Genomic DNA, 19,292 nt, shown 5'->3' on the forward strand with positions numbered 1-19,292 from the left:
CAATAGAGAAGGTAAGGAAGAGGAAGAGACCTGGAGCAGCTGTCCCAATAATGAGAGCCATGTGTCATTTCAAATTTTCTAGTAGCCGCATTAAACAAGATAAAAAGAAGCAAGTGATGCTAATTTCACAATATGTTTTATTTCATTCAACATGTCCAGAAGATTAGCCTTTCTGCATGCAGTCAAGTTTTTTGTTTTTTGTTTTTTGTTTTTTGAGATGGAGTTTCGCTCATTGCCGAGGCTGGAGTGCAATGGCGCAATCTCAGCTCACAGCAACCTCTGCCTCCCCAGTTCAAGTGATTCTCCTGCCTCAGCCTCCTGAGTAGCTGGGATTACAGGCATGTGTCACCATGCCCAGCTAATTTTGAACTTTTAATAGAGACGGGGTTTCTCCATGTTGGTCAGGCTGATCTCGAACTTCTGACCTCAGATGATCCACCCGCCTCGACCTCCCAAAGTGCTGGGATTACAGGCGTGAGGCACCACATCCAGCCACAATCAAGTTTTTAAAATGATCACCGCCAGACTTTGCACTGCTTTTTATGGTCCTATTAAGTCTCTAGAGCGGGCGTGTGTTTTACACTCAGCACACCTCTCAGTTTGGACCAGTGTTCGGGAGTCACGTGTGGCTTGTGGCTGTCATATCAGACAGCACAGCTCTAGAGACAGAGGACACAGGGAGATAAAGGAGAGGCAAGGGAGAGGATAGGAAGAGAGGGGACAAGGAAGGGAGCAGCGGTCCCAAGGCGAGAGCCATGTCCTGTCCACCACCAGAAAACAAATGCCGTTCTCCACAGGTGAAGGGAACATTATTTATCATTCCTGGCCTTAATGTGTCTGTCCGTTTCACACCCAAGCCCTCAAGGGTGCTAGGGTTATAACACCCTCCTTGGGTGGAGAGGGGGTTTGCCCCCACAGGAGGGCCTTCCCAGAGTGCCAGGCCAACTGTCTGGGGCCCAGGTGGAGTCAGGGGTTCTGAAGGATCCTTAATGGAGAAATTCCAATTCCCACCTCCCTAAAGGAGGAGAGCCACGTGGGCGCCGTGGCTGGAAGTGGGCTGGCAGGTTGTGGGAGGAGACAGGTGCCGACTGGGACACAGGTCCACAGCTTGTGATTATCTCGCAGGGGATGAAAACTCCCCAGCAAGCAAAGCCTCCCGGCAAAGCCCGCCTTGGTGGGGCCTCTTACCTTCCTTCAGCATCCCCACTTTGAGGCATTTCATGAAGCGGCAGGCCTGGCAGGACTTGCGCCTCCGTTTGGTGATCTCGCACTCGTTCGTGGCCGGGCAGCTGTACTCGATGTTCCCTGCAACCAGACAGACAGGGTTTCTCGGTGCTGGCCGCCCAGGGCCCCCACCTGCCCTCGAAGGGCTGGATGGATGGAGATTTTAATTCATTCAAAGCCAGAGCTGCCACTCGCCCCACCCTGAGGCTCCCACCCGGCAGCATTCTCAAAGCAGGTGCCGTGAAGTGCTTGTTGGAACGTTTCTAATTCTCTTCCATGTGGAGACTCCAGGTCGCAGGTCTGGGTGGATCAGGCAGCTACTTGGGGAAACACTTTCCAGAGGATGGGACCACCCACAGTGTCGAAGCCACCCTGGACGGGGACACTGAAACTCACTGAGCTGGCATTTTACTCCAGGAGAACGCCCCCTGTGCTGACCGGAGCATCGGTGCAGAGCACCACCACTGCCAGCATCACCGGCTCTTCCAGCCTCCAGCCTGGGACTCCCCGTGTGCGGGAAGAGCCTCTTGGAAACTCTGTGTCCACCAGGACTAGGCTCAGGTTCCGCATCCCACTGGAGAGGTCCAGACCACCCAGCTTTGCTGACCTTGAGGATATATTTTCCTTTTAGCAAGGTGAAATTTCCTCATCTTCAAAACAGTGGGATAATCTACTAAATCAAGACCACCTATGGACAACTGCTTTAAACACTATTCAACGTGAGGGGGTCATTTTATAAGCACAGTTCATTCAGCAGAGGGAATCTGGGGTGAAGTGTTCAGGCCACTCCTTCCATGGGTTATAAGAATGGCTAACAGGCTGGACGTGGTGGTTCACGCCTGTTATTCCAGCACTTTGGGAGGCTGACACAGGTAGATAACCTGAGGTCAGGAGTTTGAGACCAGCCTGACCAATATGGTGAAACCCTGTATCTACTACAAATACAAAAACATTAGCCAGGTGTGGTGGCATGCGCCTGTAATCCCAGCTACTCAGGAGGCTGAGACAGGAGAATTGCTTGAACCTGGGAGGTGGAGGTTGCAGTGAGCCAAGATTGCTCCACCATACTCCAGCCTGGGTAACAGAGTGGGACTCCATTTAAAAAAAAAAAAAAAAAAAAAAAAAAAATGGCTACCATAAATCCAACCTCTGATCCTTTAAGCTGTAGGCCCCACAAAGCCAAGACCCCACTGGGCTGCTCCCCAGTGCCAAGTAGCACTTAGCCCAGCCCCCGCCACACAGAGACGGACAGGTAGAAGGCAGTTAGTGATTGATCTATGGAGTCCTTCCCAACAGCAATTCCATGAAAGTAGATACTACTCCTCCTCCCATTTTACGGATGAGAAATCTGAGTTTTCCAGGTGTTTCTATGCAGTGTGAACACAGAGGTCTTATTTAGGCTGAACTGACCTTCCAGGTTCTTCCTGGGAGGGTTGACAGTCTGGTCAGGAGAGGCTGTGGCTGCCTTCCTAATACAGGCGTCGGCCCTGGGCACTCTGACCTGTTGACTCTTATTAACAAATAAGCTTTGAGCACCTACAATGTGCCTGGTGATGGAGGGAAAAGCAATCGGGGAGGGCCGATGGGAGAGGTAAAGAAACGCGACCGGAAGGTACAAATGAAGAACAGCACACCACAGTGCAGTTTTGCTATTGTGTCTCTTCAGCTCCTGTCCCAAAGTCACCGAGGTCAGCCTGAGCCCGGGATTTCACAGAACAGAATCTCTGAACTAGAACCCTACTCATTCCCACTCCTTGAGGGAGCAGGGAGGAGCTGGAGGCCTGCCTATCTGCATCCTGCACACCCAACCCTACCCACTTCAGAGGAATAGCAGCTAAGATTTATTGTGCACCTACTGTGTGCATAACCGGCACCAGCTCCCTCAGTCCTCACAACAGCCTCTGAAGGCATATCAGTGTCCCATTTCACAGACCAATAAACTGAGGCTCTGGGAGCTGAAGCAGGTTACCCAAGGCCACATGGAGCTCCTGTCCCACCCTGCATCTCACAAGGGGCATGGATAAATGGGAAGTGCTGCCCCCAAGGACAGGAGCCTGTTGCTGACCCAGCAGCTGAGGTCACCTGGTGGGCAGTAGGGAAGGAAGGTGGCCTTGGGCTTCCCTGTGCCACCACCTCCCCACATGGGATATGGATGGCAACTTTTTTCTATTGGATTTTCCGGAAACAAGCACGAACCACGTTCTACCATTAACAAAGTGCTTTGAAGTCGCAAAATTACTCAAAGTGCCTAACTGTATTGAGTACTCCCAATGGCTCCATGGGTAATCTCGTGCCTTTATACTGGTGAGGAAAACTGATTTCCAGAGCACCTCAGAAATCCACAGGTAAGGACTGGCTATCCATCCTCCCTCCCTCCCTCTCCCCACCCACCCACCCAAGTCCAGCTGGCACCACCTTTCTCCCCATCCCATTTCTAGCAGGGAGGGGCTGGAGGTCGTGCTCTGTGCTGGAGGAAGGGAGGGGAAAGGATGAAGATTCTGTGTACCTCTCCCCACTTTTATCTAGCTCTAACCATGTCTTAGAGCATTCTGGCTTGGATGGCTTCTTGGGAAATAATTTTAATATTCATATAAGCCCAGTAAAATTCACAAGACAAACAGAAGGGAGGAAAACACATATAAAAACTAATTCATTAGCCGGGCGCGGTGGCTCAAGCCTGTAATCCCAGCACTTTGGGAGGCTGAGGCGGGTGGATCACGAGGTCGATAGATCGAGACCATCCTGGTCAACATGGTGAAACCCCGTCTCTACTAAAAATACAAAAAATTAGCTGGGCATGGTGGCACGTGCCTGTAATCCCAGCTACTCAGGAGGCTGAGGCAGGAGAATTGCTTGAACCCAGGAGGCGGAGGTTGCGGTGAGCCGAGATCGCGCCATTGCACTCCAGCCTGGGTAACAAGAGCGAAACTCTGTCTCAAAAAAAAACAAAAAAAAACAAAAAAAAAAAAAAAAAAAAAACTAATTCATCCAAGCCTTTATCTTGGCTTAGAAGGCACTGGAGGATTGGGCCCTTTCCCCACCCAGCCACTCAATGCGCATACACCAGGAGTGTTTGTTTGGGAACAGCCACAGTTCTGCTTTACAGATCCTGAGGCTTTCTTGTTCCCAGCAACCCTGGAGGTAAACAGATTCTTCTCTATCTTCCAGATGAGATGAGCAGAGGGGCAGGGCACAGTGGCTCACGCCTATAATCCCAGCACTTTGGAAGATCTGGCTGCTCTTCCAAAGACCTCATCCATTACCTGAGGTCAGGAGTTCAAGACCAGCCTGGCCAACACGGTGAAACTCTGTCTCTACTAAAAATACAAAACTTAGCCGAGTGTGGTGTGTACACTTGTTGTTCCAGCTGCTCGGAGGCTGAGGCAGAAGGATTGCTTGAACCCAGGAGGCAGAGGTTGTAGTGATCAGAGATCGTACCACTGCACTCCAGCCTGGGCGACAGAGCAAGACACCATCTCAAAAAAAAAAAAAAAAAAAAAAAAGAATCCAGGGTATGGGACAGCAAGGACTGGGACCCAGCCTGTCAGCTCCAGCCTGCTCTGAGCCACTGCAAGGAGTTCACAGGGCCCGCCATGGGCTTCACAGCTCATGCTGCCTGCAACAGCAGACCCGCACCATGCTCTTTAAGTTTCCCATGTCTTGCTATCAGCTCCTCAGCTAACCTGTCACCTTTTGGGGAAGGACAGGCCACTGGTGCTGCTCAGAGCAAGAGGGTCATGACGTATGTGTGTGGAGCTGGTACTGGTGCTGTCCCAGGACAAGAAGACCAAGTGCTAATGGCAGGTCCCAGCCAGGCTCTTCATCCTTTGGGGGCCAGTCTGCACGTGCGTGCGTGTGTGTGTGTGCGTGTGTGACAGGCAGAGCGAGACCTAATTATTTATTTATTTTGGTTCCTTTCAATTTGTTTTATGGTCCCAGCGGCTGGCTGCCAGCAAAGCCAAGCTGGCAGCCTTGCTCTGTAATTTTTTTAAGTGCCTCCTCGATAAAGTGATGAGATTAATTAATCAGAATTCCTGTGGTCTCTTGAGGCAGGCCTAGGAGCATGCCGGAACAGGGAGAGGACATTGGCAACACACACACACACACACACACGTGCAGCTGAGGTGTGGCAGTTTTGGGGGTGAGTTCTCTCAGGACAGGGACATAGCCAATGGTTAGATTCCAGTTTCTAATCTGGGAGTGTATTCCATATAGACAGGCACAGACTCCACTTTGGGCACATCACCTAACTTCTCTGAGCCTCAGTTTCCTCATCTGTAAAATGGGTACAGTTGCCATCTCATAAAGTTCCTATCTAAAAGTTCTCCAGATTCAGGCCAGGTGCAATGGCTCATGCCTGTAATCCCATCATTTTGGGTGGCCGAGGCAGGAGGATCACTTGAGGTCAGGAGTTCCAGACCAGCCTGACCAACATGGTGAAACCCTGTCTCTATTAAAAATAGAAAAATTTAGCCCAGCACGGTGGTGCATGCCTGTAGTCCCAGGTACTCAGGAGGCTGAGGTGGGAGGATTGCTTGAGTTCAGCATCAATATGGTGACCTGCCGGGAATGGGGGACCACTGGGGTGAACCGGCCCAGGTCGGAAACAGAGCAGGTCAAAACTCCCATGCTGATCAGTAGTGGGATCAAGCCTGTGAATAGCCACTGCACTCCAGCCTGGGCAACATAGCAAGACCCTGTCTCTAAAAATAATAATAAAAAGAAAAAATTAGCCAGGCATGGTGGTGCGTGCCCATAATCCCAGCTACTCAGGAGACTGAGGCAGAAGAATCACTTGTACCCGGGAGGCAGAGGTTACAGTGAGCCCAGATCATGCCATTGCACTCCAGCCTGGGTGACAGAGCGAGACTCTGTCTCAAAAATAAATAAATAACAAAAAATAAAAGTTCCTTGGATTCAGTGACACAAAGCCTTAGTGAAGTTCAGGCGCTGGCAAGCAGGCCACCACGGCTGCTCTGCTTATTTTTATATTCAGGCAGTTCTTACAGCAGGAGTGTCCAGTCTTTTGGCTTCCCAGGGCCACATTGGAAGAAGAAGAATTGTCTTGGGTCACACATAAAATACATTAACAATAGCTGATGAGAAAAAAAAAAACAATGCAAAAAAATCTCATTCTGTTAAAAGAAAGTTGATGAATTTGTGTGGAGCTGCATTCAAAGCCATCGTGAGCTGCAGCTTGTACAAGATCGTCTTACCGGGAAGATACTGCCAGAGGGTTCCAGGATAAGTCTTTTCTAGGTGTCAGACCCATGGTTAGCTACCAACTCTGATACCTGAGAACGTTAAGATCTGCCTCAGGTCCCTAGACCTCAGAGTGCATGGTGTCTGTGCCTGAAGGAAGGAGGCAGGCACTCGCGGGACCTGACCTGGACTTCTCGGTGACCTTAAGGCGAAGGGGTAATCATCACCACCAGCTCTCTCAGACACTGCGCTTCCCTGAGAGAAGGAAATCCCAGGGGCATCCCCATCAGCTGCTCTTGAACAGCTGCAGGGAGCAGGGCAGCCCTGTCCAAGGCTCAGGGAGGGGGTTGCTAAGCTCAGACAAACAGCTCTCGGGGACCTGTGGGTTCAGAGGCTGCTGGTCAATGACAGAGCTCAAGTGGCACCATTCTGTGCAGCTGGTATGAAGGGGCTGGGGTGGGGCTGGGCGCGGTGGCTCACGCCTGTAATCCCAGCACTTTGGGAGGCCAAGGCAGGTGGATCATGTGGTCAGGAGTTTGAGACCAGCCTGGCCAATATGGTGAAACCCTGTCTCTACTAAAAATACAAAAATTAGCCAGGCATGGTGGCACATGCCTGTAGTCCTAGCTACTTGGGAGGCTGAGGCAGAATTGCTTGAACCCAGGAGGTGGAGGTTGCAGTGAGCCGAGATCGCGCCACTGTACTCCAGCCTGGGTGACAGAGCGAGACTCCATATGGAAAAAAAAGTGGGGGGGGGGTACTGGGGTGATGGTCACTCGGTTCCATTCCTTATTTCCTCACCCCTGGAGACAGGGTCCATCCCTTTCATCTCTGTGTTGTCCAGGGTCCTCTGCTCTCCTGATCCTCCCCCTCACCCATGAGCTGGATGATCTCATCCATGCCACTGGCTTCCACTACCACGCAATTGGCAATAATCTGCAGCCAGTGCTCATGTCCTTATAGCCATCTGCCTGCTAATGTGTCTACCTGGAGGCCCTCTCTGCTCCTCACCTTTCTCAAACAGAACCCATCCTCACTCACCCTGTTCCTCTTACTGTATCCCTTGTCTCAAAGGGATGACTAGCCACCTGCCACCTGTCAGAAACGAAGGGGCCTCTGGATTTTTCATATCTGCCCCTAAGATCCTTTCATCCTACTTCCTGATACCTCCTCCCTCCGTCCCTCCCTCCCGCCACAGTGCTAGTTCCACACTCATCACTCTGCGATCACTGTCACGATCTATGTCTCCACTTCCCTTTCCAATCTGCCCTCCACACTGCCCCCTGGAGGTCGGTTAATAACTCTCCCAGACAAGTTCATGGGCTTTCTGGCTCATCACGGCACAGGGAGCACACCTGTCTACACAACATCCCAAAAGTCCAGTAACTGGAGGACAGGAGTGAGAACTGTCTTAGAGAATGACAGAAATAGAAACCTAGGTAGCTGAGGCAAGGGATCCGGATAAGAAATAAGCTAGCCACCCTGCAGAACCTCAGGAAGTGGCAGGCATTAAAGACTCAGGATACAGCAACATCAGGAACTAGAAGACAAAGCAGCAATGGTGGCCAAATTCTGGGGGACACTCATTTTCAAGTGGAATTCTGTACCAAGACAAGACATGAATCTACTGTGAAGGTTGGAGGATGGAATAGAGGCATTTCCACATATACAAGGTATCGCTGATTTTATCTCTCCTGCACCATTTGAGGACACCCATGAACTATGTGCTTTCCCCAAAAAAGAAGTGAACCAAAAAAAAGGAAGAGACAGGATCCAGAAAACAGGGAATACAGCCCCCAAGGAAATTCAAGGACACGTCAAGAAGGAACTAGCAAGAGGCAAAATAGACAATTTTGTGATATAACTATGTTGGGACAGTGTGATGATCGTGTATGTGTGTATGTGTGTTGGGACGGGTTGTGTAACTGCAGCTCACTCATCTTCCATAACAGAAAGTCAAGAAAGAAGGTAAAAATTTCTGTCAGCAAATATGGCTGTAAAATCACAATATTAGCAAATGATAGACTTTTTTTTTTTTTTTTTTAATGGTTAACTCTGGATTGGAGTGGGAGGAAAATGGGTATGGCCAGTGACTGTGATCCTTCATTATAAAACTTACTTTTTGAGACAGAGTCTCACTCTGTCACCCAGGCTAGAGGACAGTGGCACAGTCTTGGCTCACTGCAGTTTCTGCCTCCCAAGTTCAAGCGATTCTCCTGTCTCAGCCTCCCAAGTAGTTAGGATTACAGGGGCCCACCACCACACCTAGCTAATTTTTGTATTTTTAGTAGAGACAGGGTTTCACCATGTTGGCCAGGCTGGTCTGGAACTCCTGACCTCAGGTGATCCACCCACCTCGGCCTCCCAAAGTGCTGGGATTACAGGCATGAGCTATTGTGCCTAGCCTAAAATTTATGTTTCTTTTATACTGTTTAAATTATTTGCATACCTTATTTTGAAAAGAGTTAGAAATAAATTTAAAGTACAAATTTAAGGTATCTTCCAACTGTTCCCCCCCGAAGAGAGAACAAAATCTAAACTCCAGGGCAAAGCCTACCAGGCCCTTTATGATCTGCCCATCTCCAACTTGTTCACCCTAAACCCCTCACACTGAGGCTTCCAGTCTGTAGGCTCCAGCAGACCTGAACTACCTGTAAATATGGTTCACGGATCTCATGGAGCCCCCAGCCCTCCCACGCCTCCTTCTACCTGAAATCCCTCATTTGGTGCTCCTGGCCAGCTCCTCCACATCCCTGGAGCCTCGGCTCTCACGTGGCCTCCTTGGTGACACTTTCTTCCCTTCTGCCCCAGACAGGCTAACGTATTTCTTCCCACCACCCCATCCCCACACTGAAAGCAGCTAGCTTAGTGTTTCATAATCAGGATTGTACCTGCAGGCCTCCCTTCTAAACTATGTGTCTATTAGGAATGGAGATTATGACATTTTTCATTTCTGTATCCCAAGTACAGTATCTAAATCCTGGTACCTGATTAGTATCTGTTGAATAGATAATGAATGCAAATGAATCAAAAGCAACAGGCCCCACCCAGAGAATTCTAGAATTCCACACAGTGATCTTTCTGCTACCAAATGCAGTTGTCTCTTCTTGGTGTTTCTCTTCCTGGTCCTTCCTGAAGCAGCAGACACCCATTGCTCCCCCCCCACCAACTTCCCCGCTTAGACTATTTTGTTAGATACCTTCTCCCTTCTCTCTACAGGGACCCTTGCAACATCTCTGACCACTTTTTTTTTTTTTTTTTTTTTTGAGACGGAGTTTCACTCTTGTTACCCAGGCTGGAGTGCAATGGCGCGATCTCGGCTCACCGCAACCTCCGCCTCCTGGGTTCTGGCAATTCTCCTGCCTCAACCTCCTGAGTAGCTGGGATTACAGGCACGCACCACCATGCCCAGATAATGTTTTGTATTTTTAGTAGAGACGGGGTTTCACCATGTTGACACCAGGATGGTCTCGATCTTTTGACCTCGTGATCCACCCGCCTCGGCCTCCCAAAGTGCTGGGATTACAGGCTTGAGCCACCGCGCCCGGCCATCTCTGACCACTTCTATATGTATTTCATGAACTCTGGGGTGATGGCTTTTTTATTTTTAGTAGCCTGGTTTGTAATGAACGAAGATGCAGTCAGTGGTAAGATGCACCATTATTTTACACAGCAGTCAAGAAGGAAAAAAGAATCCACCAATTAGGCTAGGCACGGTGGCTCATGCCTGCAATCCCAGCACTTTGGGAGGCCAAGGATGGCAGATCACTTGAGCCCAGGTGTTCAAGACCAGCCTGGACAACATGGTGAAACCCCATCTCTACCAAAAATGTGAAAAATTAGCCAAGTGTGGTGGCATGCTCCTGTGGTCCCAGCTACTCTAGAGGCTGAGGTGGGAGGATCACTTGAGTCCGGGAGGTCAAGGCTGCAGTGAGCCAAAAAAAAAAAAAAAAAAAATACAGGCCGGGCGCGGTGGCTCAAGCCTGTAATCCCAGCACTTTGGGAGGCCGAGGCGGGTGGATCACGAGGTCGAGAGATCAAGACCATCCTGGTCAACATGGTGAAACCCCGTCTCTACTAAAAATACAAAAATTAGCTGGGCATGGTGGCGCGTGCCTGTAATCCCAGCTACTCAGGAGGCTGAGGCAGGAGAATTGCCTGAACCCGGGAGGCGGAGGTTGCGGTGAGCCGAGATCGTGCCATTGCACTCCAGCCTGGGTAACAAGAGCGAAACTCCGTCTCAAAAAAAAAAAAAAAAAAAAAATACAAGAAAAACAAATTAGTTAACATATTGCGAAAACATCTCAGAATCTAACTCTTCCGAATTATTTTTGATCAAAGACATTGTTTTCATGTTTTTTTCACAGTCTCATCCTGTCTACTGTCAAAGGTTTTGCAAGAAAGTGTCCACTGTTGTGGGGTGCAGTGGCACACACCTGTAATCCCAGCACTTTGTGAGGCTGAGGTGGGCAGATCACAAGATCAGGAGATTGAGACCATCCTGGCCAACATGGTGAAACCCCGTCCCTACTAAAAACCCAAAACTTAGTCGGGCATGGTGGCGGGCACCTGTGGTCTTAGCTACTTGGGAGGCGGAGGCAGGAGAATCACTTGAACCCGGGAGTCTGAGGTTGCAGTGAGCCAAGATGGCTCCATTGCATTCCAGCCTGGTGACAGAGCGAGACTCGGTCTCAAAAAATAAAAGAAAAGAAAAGAAAAGAAAAGAAGAAGAAGAAAAGAAAAGTGTCCACTGTTGTCTCAGGCCACTGGCCTCTTCAACTTTTGATGTGCACGTGAGGGCAGTGCCAAACACGGAACGGCTGTCACCTGGTCAACGGTAACTGTGGCAGGCAGCCCAATTCAGAAATGTTCCTTAGAGAAAATGTACCTTAGAACTGATGGAATGTGGCACTCCTCAATCTCCTTTCAAGGCCCTGCTTATCTCCTTCTGCTCAGCGGGGTCCCTCAACCCTTCTCCTAAAGAGAAGACCTTTTCTCCGATTTGAGCTTGGATGAAGCTCACCTGAAGGGCTAGTTAAATCAGATTGTTGGGCCTCGCCCCCAGTTTCAGATTCAGTAGGTCTAGGGTGGGGCCCACAATTTGCATATCTAACAAGCTCCCAGGTGTAGCCTTTGCTGCTGGCCCCAGGGCCACGCTTTGAGAACCACAGCCCTAGAGGATCTCCTTAGATTCAAAACCCCACTCAAGATTTTGCTTCTGGGTTGTAATTCCAAACTCTCCAGGATCTCTGTGAACTGATGAAACTCAGTACGTTCAAAACTCTATCAGTTATCTCATGCTCCCTCCCACCCTGACTACCCCAGCAGACGAAATTCTTCCTTCTGGGTATTTAAGTTTTCCCCCTAATGGCTCTGCCATCTCCCTAGTATCCTAAATTAGAAACGGAAGAATCCTCCTTCCCACAGTGTCCACAATCCAGTCACTATCCTTTTAATACTGAATTAATACTGAATCCTTTTTTTTTTTTGGAGACAGAGTCTTGCTCTGTTGCCCAGGCTGGAGTGCAATGGTGCGATCTCAGCTCACTACAACCTCCGCGTCTCAAGTTCCAGCAATTCTCCAGCCTCAGCCTCCTGAGTAGCTGGGATTACAAGCACAAGCCCCCACGCCCGGCTAATTTTTATATTTTTAGTATAGACAGGGTTTCACCATGTTGATCAGGCTGGTCTCAAACTCCTGACCTCAAGTGATCCGCTTGCCTTGGCCTCTCAGAGGGCTGGGATTACAAGCATGAGCCACTGTGCCCAGCCTGAATCCACTTTTGAAAGTTCCTCAAGCCTAACTTTTAGCCCTTTTGCCCCATGTTGGTTTGGATGACCTCTAACTGCACTGTTAAAATTGCTTTCTGCAAGCTCACACCTGTAATCCCAGCACTGTGAGAGGCCACAGTGGACAGAACACAAGGTCAGGAATTCAAGACCAGCCTGGCCAACATGGTGAATGCCCCCCACCCCCAGCCCGCCCTCCCCATCTCTACTAAAAATACAAAAAAAATTTAGCTGGGTGTGATGGTACACACCCGTAATCCCAGCTACTGGGGAGGCTGAGACAGGAGAATCACTTGATCCCAAGAGGCAGAGGTTGCAGTGAACTGAGATGGCGCCACTGCACTCCAGCCTGGGTGACACAACAAAATAATAATAAATAAAATAGCTTCCTCGCCTCTCCTGCTTCCGCACCATGGTTCCAATTGCTGCCAAAATTATCTTGCTGAACGGAGATCTGATTAATTCCCTGCTCAGAAGCCTTCAATGACTTCCCGTTGCCAAGCATAAACAACAAAACAAATACTATTTACTTCCTGTGCCAGGCCCTCAGTCACACACCCCACAGGCATGTCTCATTTCATTTCTGCAATAACACTCTCAGGGCAGGAACTATTTATTAGCCCCATTTTACTGATACGGACATTAAGGCTTAGAAAAGCTAAGTCACTTGCCCAAGGTGATACTACTAAGAGATTGTAAAGCCGAGATTCTAAGCCTAGTTAAATAACCCTAACTTACTGTTCCTTACCTCGACCTGTGAGGAGGCCTGGTGCAATCTGGTCCCATGCTGCTTTTCCAGCCCATCATCCACCACTGAGCTCCCTCCTCTCTTGCTGCCGAGCATGTTTACCTTCTGCTCCTGAGAAAGTGTCCCTTCCTCCAGGAAGCCCTCCCTGCCCTCCAGAAGGTATGAACCTTCTCTATACTGCATGTGTCGCCTAAGTCACAAGCTGACCACATTCTCACTTGCACCCTGGCTGTGTGTCCAAAAAGAGGAATTGTGATGTGTGCTGTCATTCGCCAGTGCCCTGCAGACAGCTAACATTTTGTGGGGTTAATGGATTCTTTTTGTATAGATGAGGAAACTGGGGCCAGAGGAACTCCATCCTTCCTTGCCCAAGGTCAGCCAGCTGTCGAGTGACTGGGCTGGGACCAGCACCTGGCTCCTGACTCCCGCCCACTCCTGCCCACGTCTCTGCACCTCTGTCTTGTGTCTCCCAGGATCTGCCAGCTGCATTCTCCAGGACAAAAGACCTGGAGGCGATCCAAGGTGGAACAACCCATCAATCGTCCCCCTTCCCCACTCCTAGGGGAGTTTCCTTCCAAGCCTGCATCTGGGCCCCAGGTGAACAGGAGGAAGCACTGTGCCAGGCCTTCCTTCCTTGTTCCTTGTTTTAAGTTAGAAACCCAGGAGTGGCTCAAAGGACTCCTAGTGACCTGCGTGAAGTTGGCCATCTGCCTGGGAACTCAAGGAGTACAGCCTGGCTCTACCTAACTCCACAGCCCCTCATGGCCACGTATCATATGTTAGTCAAAGTCTGCTGCTCTACCTAGAAAAACATCCAAGCGCACCACTCACCACGGCCCCTAGACTTTGCTCATTCCCTCCAGCCCCTTCCACTTTGCTTTACTCACTGACACTAGCTATGTCGGCCCCCGCGCTGTCCTGAAACACACTGGCTTCTTCCCCTGCCTGGAACGCTGGACCCAGGATTCCTTGATAGGCTTCGGCTTACTTCAAAAGTCACCTTATCAGCACAGCCTTCCCTAATCTTCCATCTAAATGAGACCGCCCTTTCTCAATCACTCTCTGGTCTCAGCATTGCTTTTTCTCCTTTGTAACACCTGTCTCAGTCTGTCAGCATGCTTCATTATTTATCGCATTTATTGTCTACTTTCCCCGACACCATGCAAGCCCGCTAGGGTGGGGCCATTGCTCTAGCCGCAGCTCTCAGCACAACGGTTGGTGTTCAAGAAATGTTCACCAGAGAACCGAACAGCTACACCACAAGCTCAAATGCAGGGCAGGAGTTTTCCCAGTATTGTCCTTTAAAAAAGAGGAAGTTGCAGCTGGGTGCCCTGGCTCACACCTATAATCCTGGCCCTTTGGGAAGAGGAGTTGGGAGGACTTTTTGAGCCCAAAAGTTCAAGACTGGTCTAGGCAACATAGAGAGACCCTGTCTCTACAATTTTTTTTAAAAAAAATATAAATTAGCTGGGCATGGTGGTGCATGCCTGTAATCCAAACTCCTCAGAAGACAGGCAGGAGCCCAGGAGTTTGAGGCTGCTGTAAGCCATGATCCTGTCTCTGCATTGAGCCTGGGCAACAGAGCAAGATCCTGTCTCAAGAAAAAAAAAAAAGAGAAAGTTGCTTATGCTTTGAGTCTTTATAAGGTCTCACATTAGAGGTGCTATTGAGTCAATCACTTTATACTGAACAATAATCTACAATTTGGGAAGACACAGGGCCCTAAAAAGACCTCAATCAATGCTACTCGCCAGACTGAATCACTAACAAAGGGAGGAAATTAAAATAAACTTTTTTTTTTTTTTTTTTTTTCTGAGACCAAGTCTCATTCCATCACCCAGGCTGTAGTGCAGTGTGTGATCTCGGCTCACTGCAACCTTTGCCTCCCGACTTCAAACAATTCTTGTGCCTCAGCCTCCCAAGTAGCTGGGATTACAAGCATGCACCACCATGCCCAGCTAATTTTTGTATTTTTAGTAGAAACAGGGTTTTGGCAGGTTGGCCAACTGGCCTCCCGCTCCTGGCCTCAAGTGATCCTCCTGCCTGAGCCTTCCAAAGTGCTGGGATTACAGATGTGAGCCACCACACCTGGCCTGGGAGTAAAGAAATTTAACACATATTTAGTTATTCCCAGGAAAATGATCTTACAAGTGTTGGGTGTCAAAATCAGCACGTATCTGATACATTGTAGATATCTTGATCATAAATCAACACAAATAAAGAACTCCCCTAATGGTACAGGACATATACTTAATGGCTTAAAATAAAATTTTAGGGATAGCAGCACGTACGTTCGCATAAAATTTCAATTAACTGATGGAAATGAAGGCAGCACATTGAAACACCATGTTAAATGACTAAGAGTGGCTCTAGAGAAAGCAGACAAAGGCACCTGGATCAAAGATTCATTGGATAAATCTTCCTTCACAAAGTATGTATAGAAAACAACTTTTCAAAAAGAATATGTCGTTTCCCGTAAGGTAATTCATATTATAAGCAGACATTTGACTATTTTACCCAAATCCCTTAAAGTTCACCCATATGCAAGCTGGCCCAACTTCCTCAGTTTGTCCTCCCTGGGAAATGGGAGATGACTTTGGGGATTGTGTTGTATTTGGACACACTGAGAACCCCCTACATGCCAGGTACCATGAGAGGGGTTAAGTGAAAATCAAAGTAACTGCAGGCTGGGCGCAGTGGCTCACGTCTGTAATCCATCACTTTGGGAGGATGAAGCAGGTGGATCACTTGAGATCAGGAGTTCAAGACCAGCCTGGTCAACATGGTGAAACCCCCATCTCTACTAAAAATATAAAAGTAGCTGGGCATGGTGGTGGGCACCTGTAATCCCAGCTGCTTGGGAGGTTGAAGCAGGAGAACCACTTGAACTCAGCAAGTGGAGGTTGTAGTGAGCCGAGACTGCACCATTGCACTCCAGCCTAGCAGCCTGGGCAACAGGAGGGAGACTCTGTCTCAAAAAAAAAAAAAAAAAAAAAAAAAGTCACCCTGTGCCTTAGGAGCTTGCAATCTTCTTGGGGTATCAGACTGAAAAATGGCAATAACCACATGGTGGGATAAGGGTGGCATGATGGGAGAAGCTTTGCAGGGTATCCAGGAGGAATGAAAGGAGAGAATTTAAGGTTTCCTGTAGGAAATGCCGACTAACTAGACACCTAAGGGACACAAGTTGGGAGTAGAGATTGGGAGTAGGTACAACAGAGAGAAGCCTGTATGCAAAGTCTAGAAATTGAAAGCATGAAATAAAATCTGGTAACTAGAAAACAGAGCCGTCAGGGTGACCACAACATGCAAAGGAGAGTGGCAGGAAATGTGGGGCAATCCCAGAGGGCGTCCTCAGCCACGTTCTGGAGTTTCGATTCTCCCCACGAGAAAGCAGGAGATGTGGTCAGATGTGTGTTCAGGCTGGGAACAGGTGAGCCTGGCAGCAGGGAGAACAGGTAGGAAGCGGTGGGAGTCAGTGGTGGCCGGCGCTGAAGCAGGGGAAGAAAGACAAGCTTCTGGGTCAAGCGATCAGAAGGAGGGAGAATGAACGGACTTGACCATTGGGATATTAGTTTAGGGTGGCGATTGAGCGCAGAGTTCAAGGTAAGACCCAGGTGTCTGGCTTGAACATGGAGGGCTGATGCAGGCACTGAATTGGGAACACAAGGAGAAACGGTGATGGAAGGAACGCTTCTGTTTAGAACTTGGTGCAACTGTGGTGCTTCTGGGACATCCAAGTGGAAATGTGCATTATGTGTGAAAGGAATGGAGCTTGGGGAAGAGGAAGACAGCAAGACCTATGGAGTTAGCATTCATCCTGACTTCAGAGACAACTGAAGCCATGGATATGAGAAGGAAGAGGCTGGGCACAGAAGCTGGATCAAGAACTGAGAGGAGGAAGATAAGAACCAGGAAGCTGAAGGTGGAGAGGATATATATTTTATGAGATTGGAGATACTAGAGATATTTGAATGCTGATGGCCGGAAGGAAGGAGACTTTAGAAAATAAGGAAGGGAAGACAAAGGAGAGGAGGTGATGGGCCAGAGGGTCTCTGGGAGGAGGGGAAGAGGTAGGATTCAAAGCTGGAGATGAGCTGAGCCTGGCGTAGGAGACATCTCTTCCAGCAGTGAATAAGTAGCAAGAAATAGCTGTGGAATCAGTGAATGGAAGCCCCTCCACACAAGGGAGGGAGTGCATAGGTTTGGCAGCAGGAAGCTGAGGAAGTTCTAGTTTCTCAATAAAACAGGATGCAGAGTCATTGCTGGGAGAGAGATGTAGGGTGACAGGGTCAAGGTCATAACAAAGGTTTTCTTTTTTTTTTGTTTGAGATGGAGTTTCGCTCTTGTTACCCAGGCTAGAGTGCAATGGCGCGATCTCGGCTCACCGCAACCTCCGCCTCCTGGGTTCAGGCAATTCTCCTGCCTCAGCCTCCTGAGTAGCTGGGATGACAGGCACGCGCCACCATGCCCAGCTAATTTTTTGTATTTTTAGTAGAGACGGGGTTTCACCATGTTGACCAGGATGGTCTCGATCTCTCGACCTCGTGATCCACCCGCCTCGGCCTCCCAAAGTGCTGGGATTACAGGCTTGAGCCACCGCGCCCAGCCTTTCTTTTTTTTTTTTAATTTTTTAAATTTTTATTTTTTGAGATGGAGACTCGCTCTCGTCGCCCAGGCTAGAGTGCAATGATGCCATCTTGGCTCACTGCAACCTCCGCCTCCCGGGTTCAAGCAATTCTCCTGCCTCAGCCTCCTGAGTAGCTGGGATTATAGGCACCCACTACTACGCCTGGCTAATTTTTTTGTATTTTTCAGTAGTGACAGGAGTTTCACCATATTGGTCAGGCTGGTCTCAAGCTCCTGACCTCAGATGATCCACCCACCTCGTCCTCCCAAAGTGCTGGGATTACAGGCTTGAGCCACCTCTCCCAGCCCTTACAAAGGTTTTCATTAGGGTAGAGTCAGTGTCACTTAGCCCTAAGTCCCAGAAGCAGCTGACTTTGCCAGCCACAGAAAGGGGCTCCATCTCTCAGGGGCACACTCCTACTGCCTAAATTCAGGAACCTGATGTGTAAGTCCAGGGATGCAGTCCAGGAAAGCAACATACAAGGAGAAATTGATCTGTCTGCCTGATCTGCAAATTCACTCCTTGCAGAAGACCTGCAGGGGAACTAGATCCTAACCAAAAAGATGTTAATCAGATAAACGGAATGTTTAATCACATCAGGCTGTCCCTGGGCTAAGACTCCCTTTTCCTAGGAGTGCTGCCTTTGCCTAAGTGTGTCTGTTTTTTCTATGCCTCCAGCTCTGGCCAATCCTTGTTAATGGGCAGATTTTTTTTCTTTAGATATGCTAGTAAATGCAATCAGGTTGAGGTCTATCTCCTCTGACTCAGCCATTCTCTCCCTTCAGGAAGGTGCTTTCATCTGTCCCTGAGCTCATCTATTCTCAGTAAGTGTCATCATAGCCCCCAGCGACCAAAAAAAAAAAAAAAAAAAAAACCCCTCCCTTTCATAGCATAGAATTGGGGAAGATTGGAATAAACACCTAACATGCACTACTAGGAGTTGATTATAGGTCCCTGAGAGCAGTCTGCCTCGTTCAGTGCTGTAGTGCAGAGAAGTGTTTCAGGCTTTGCAGATCAGGCCATCTCTATTGCAACTATTCAGCTCTGCTGCTTTAACACTCAAGCAGCCATAGGCAAGATGAAAACAAATAGATGTGGCTGTGTCCCAGCACAACTTGATTCATACAACCAAGTGGGGCCGGCTGGCAGGCTGTAGTTTGCCCATCTTCCCCCACTTCCCTCCCACCCTCATTGTACTACCAGCCAAGTACCTAAAGATTGGTGGCCAGGCACAGTGGCTCACGCCTGTAATCCCAACATTCTGGGAGGTTGACTCGGGTGAATCACTTGAGGCCAGGAGTTGGAGATTAGCCTGGCCAACAGTGAAACCCATCTCTACTGAAAATACAAAAATTAGCCAGGCGTGGTGGCTGCCCCTGTAATCCTAGCTACCTTGGGAGGCTGAGGCAGGAGAATTGCTTGAGCCTGGAAGGCAGAGGTTGCAGTCAGCAAGGATCACTCCACTGAACTCCAGCCTGGTCAACAAAGCGAGACTCAGGGAAAAAAAAAAAAAAAAAAAAAAAATTGGTGGAGAAGGAATGATTCTGTCTTAGCCTTTCTAAGTTTGTCATGACATCTTTGTTTCTGCAAAATTTCTTCCCATATTAGTACAGCCATTGGATTGAGCAGAAGGAAGTGATCAAAGGAGGAGGTAGGGTGTGAGGTGACATGAATAACATGATTTTCAGAGCTTTTTTT

At 48.9% G+C, this 19,292-nt stretch overlaps 1 protein-coding gene across 2 annotated transcripts in view; it reads right to left on the bottom strand.

Moving 5' to 3' along the window:
* The window catches only part of ESRRB (estrogen related receptor beta), a 188,215-nt gene that overhangs the window by 33,964 nt on the left and 134,959 nt on the right, over nucleotides 1-19,292 (bottom strand). For both annotated transcript variants that reach the window (XM_039469457.2, XM_010335316.3), the window contains exon 3: nucleotides 1,189-1,305. In XM_039469457.2, coding sequence (XP_039325391.2) covers nucleotides 1,189-1,305 — 117 coding nt within the window. The remainder of the gene's footprint in view (nucleotides 1-1,188; nucleotides 1,306-19,292) is intronic.

Source organism: Saimiri boliviensis, chromosome 2 (assembly GCF_048565385.1).
Source record: "Saimiri boliviensis isolate mSaiBol1 chromosome 2, mSaiBol1.pri, whole genome shotgun sequence".
Taxonomy (NCBI): Eukaryota; Metazoa; Chordata; class Mammalia; order Primates; family Cebidae; genus Saimiri; species Saimiri boliviensis.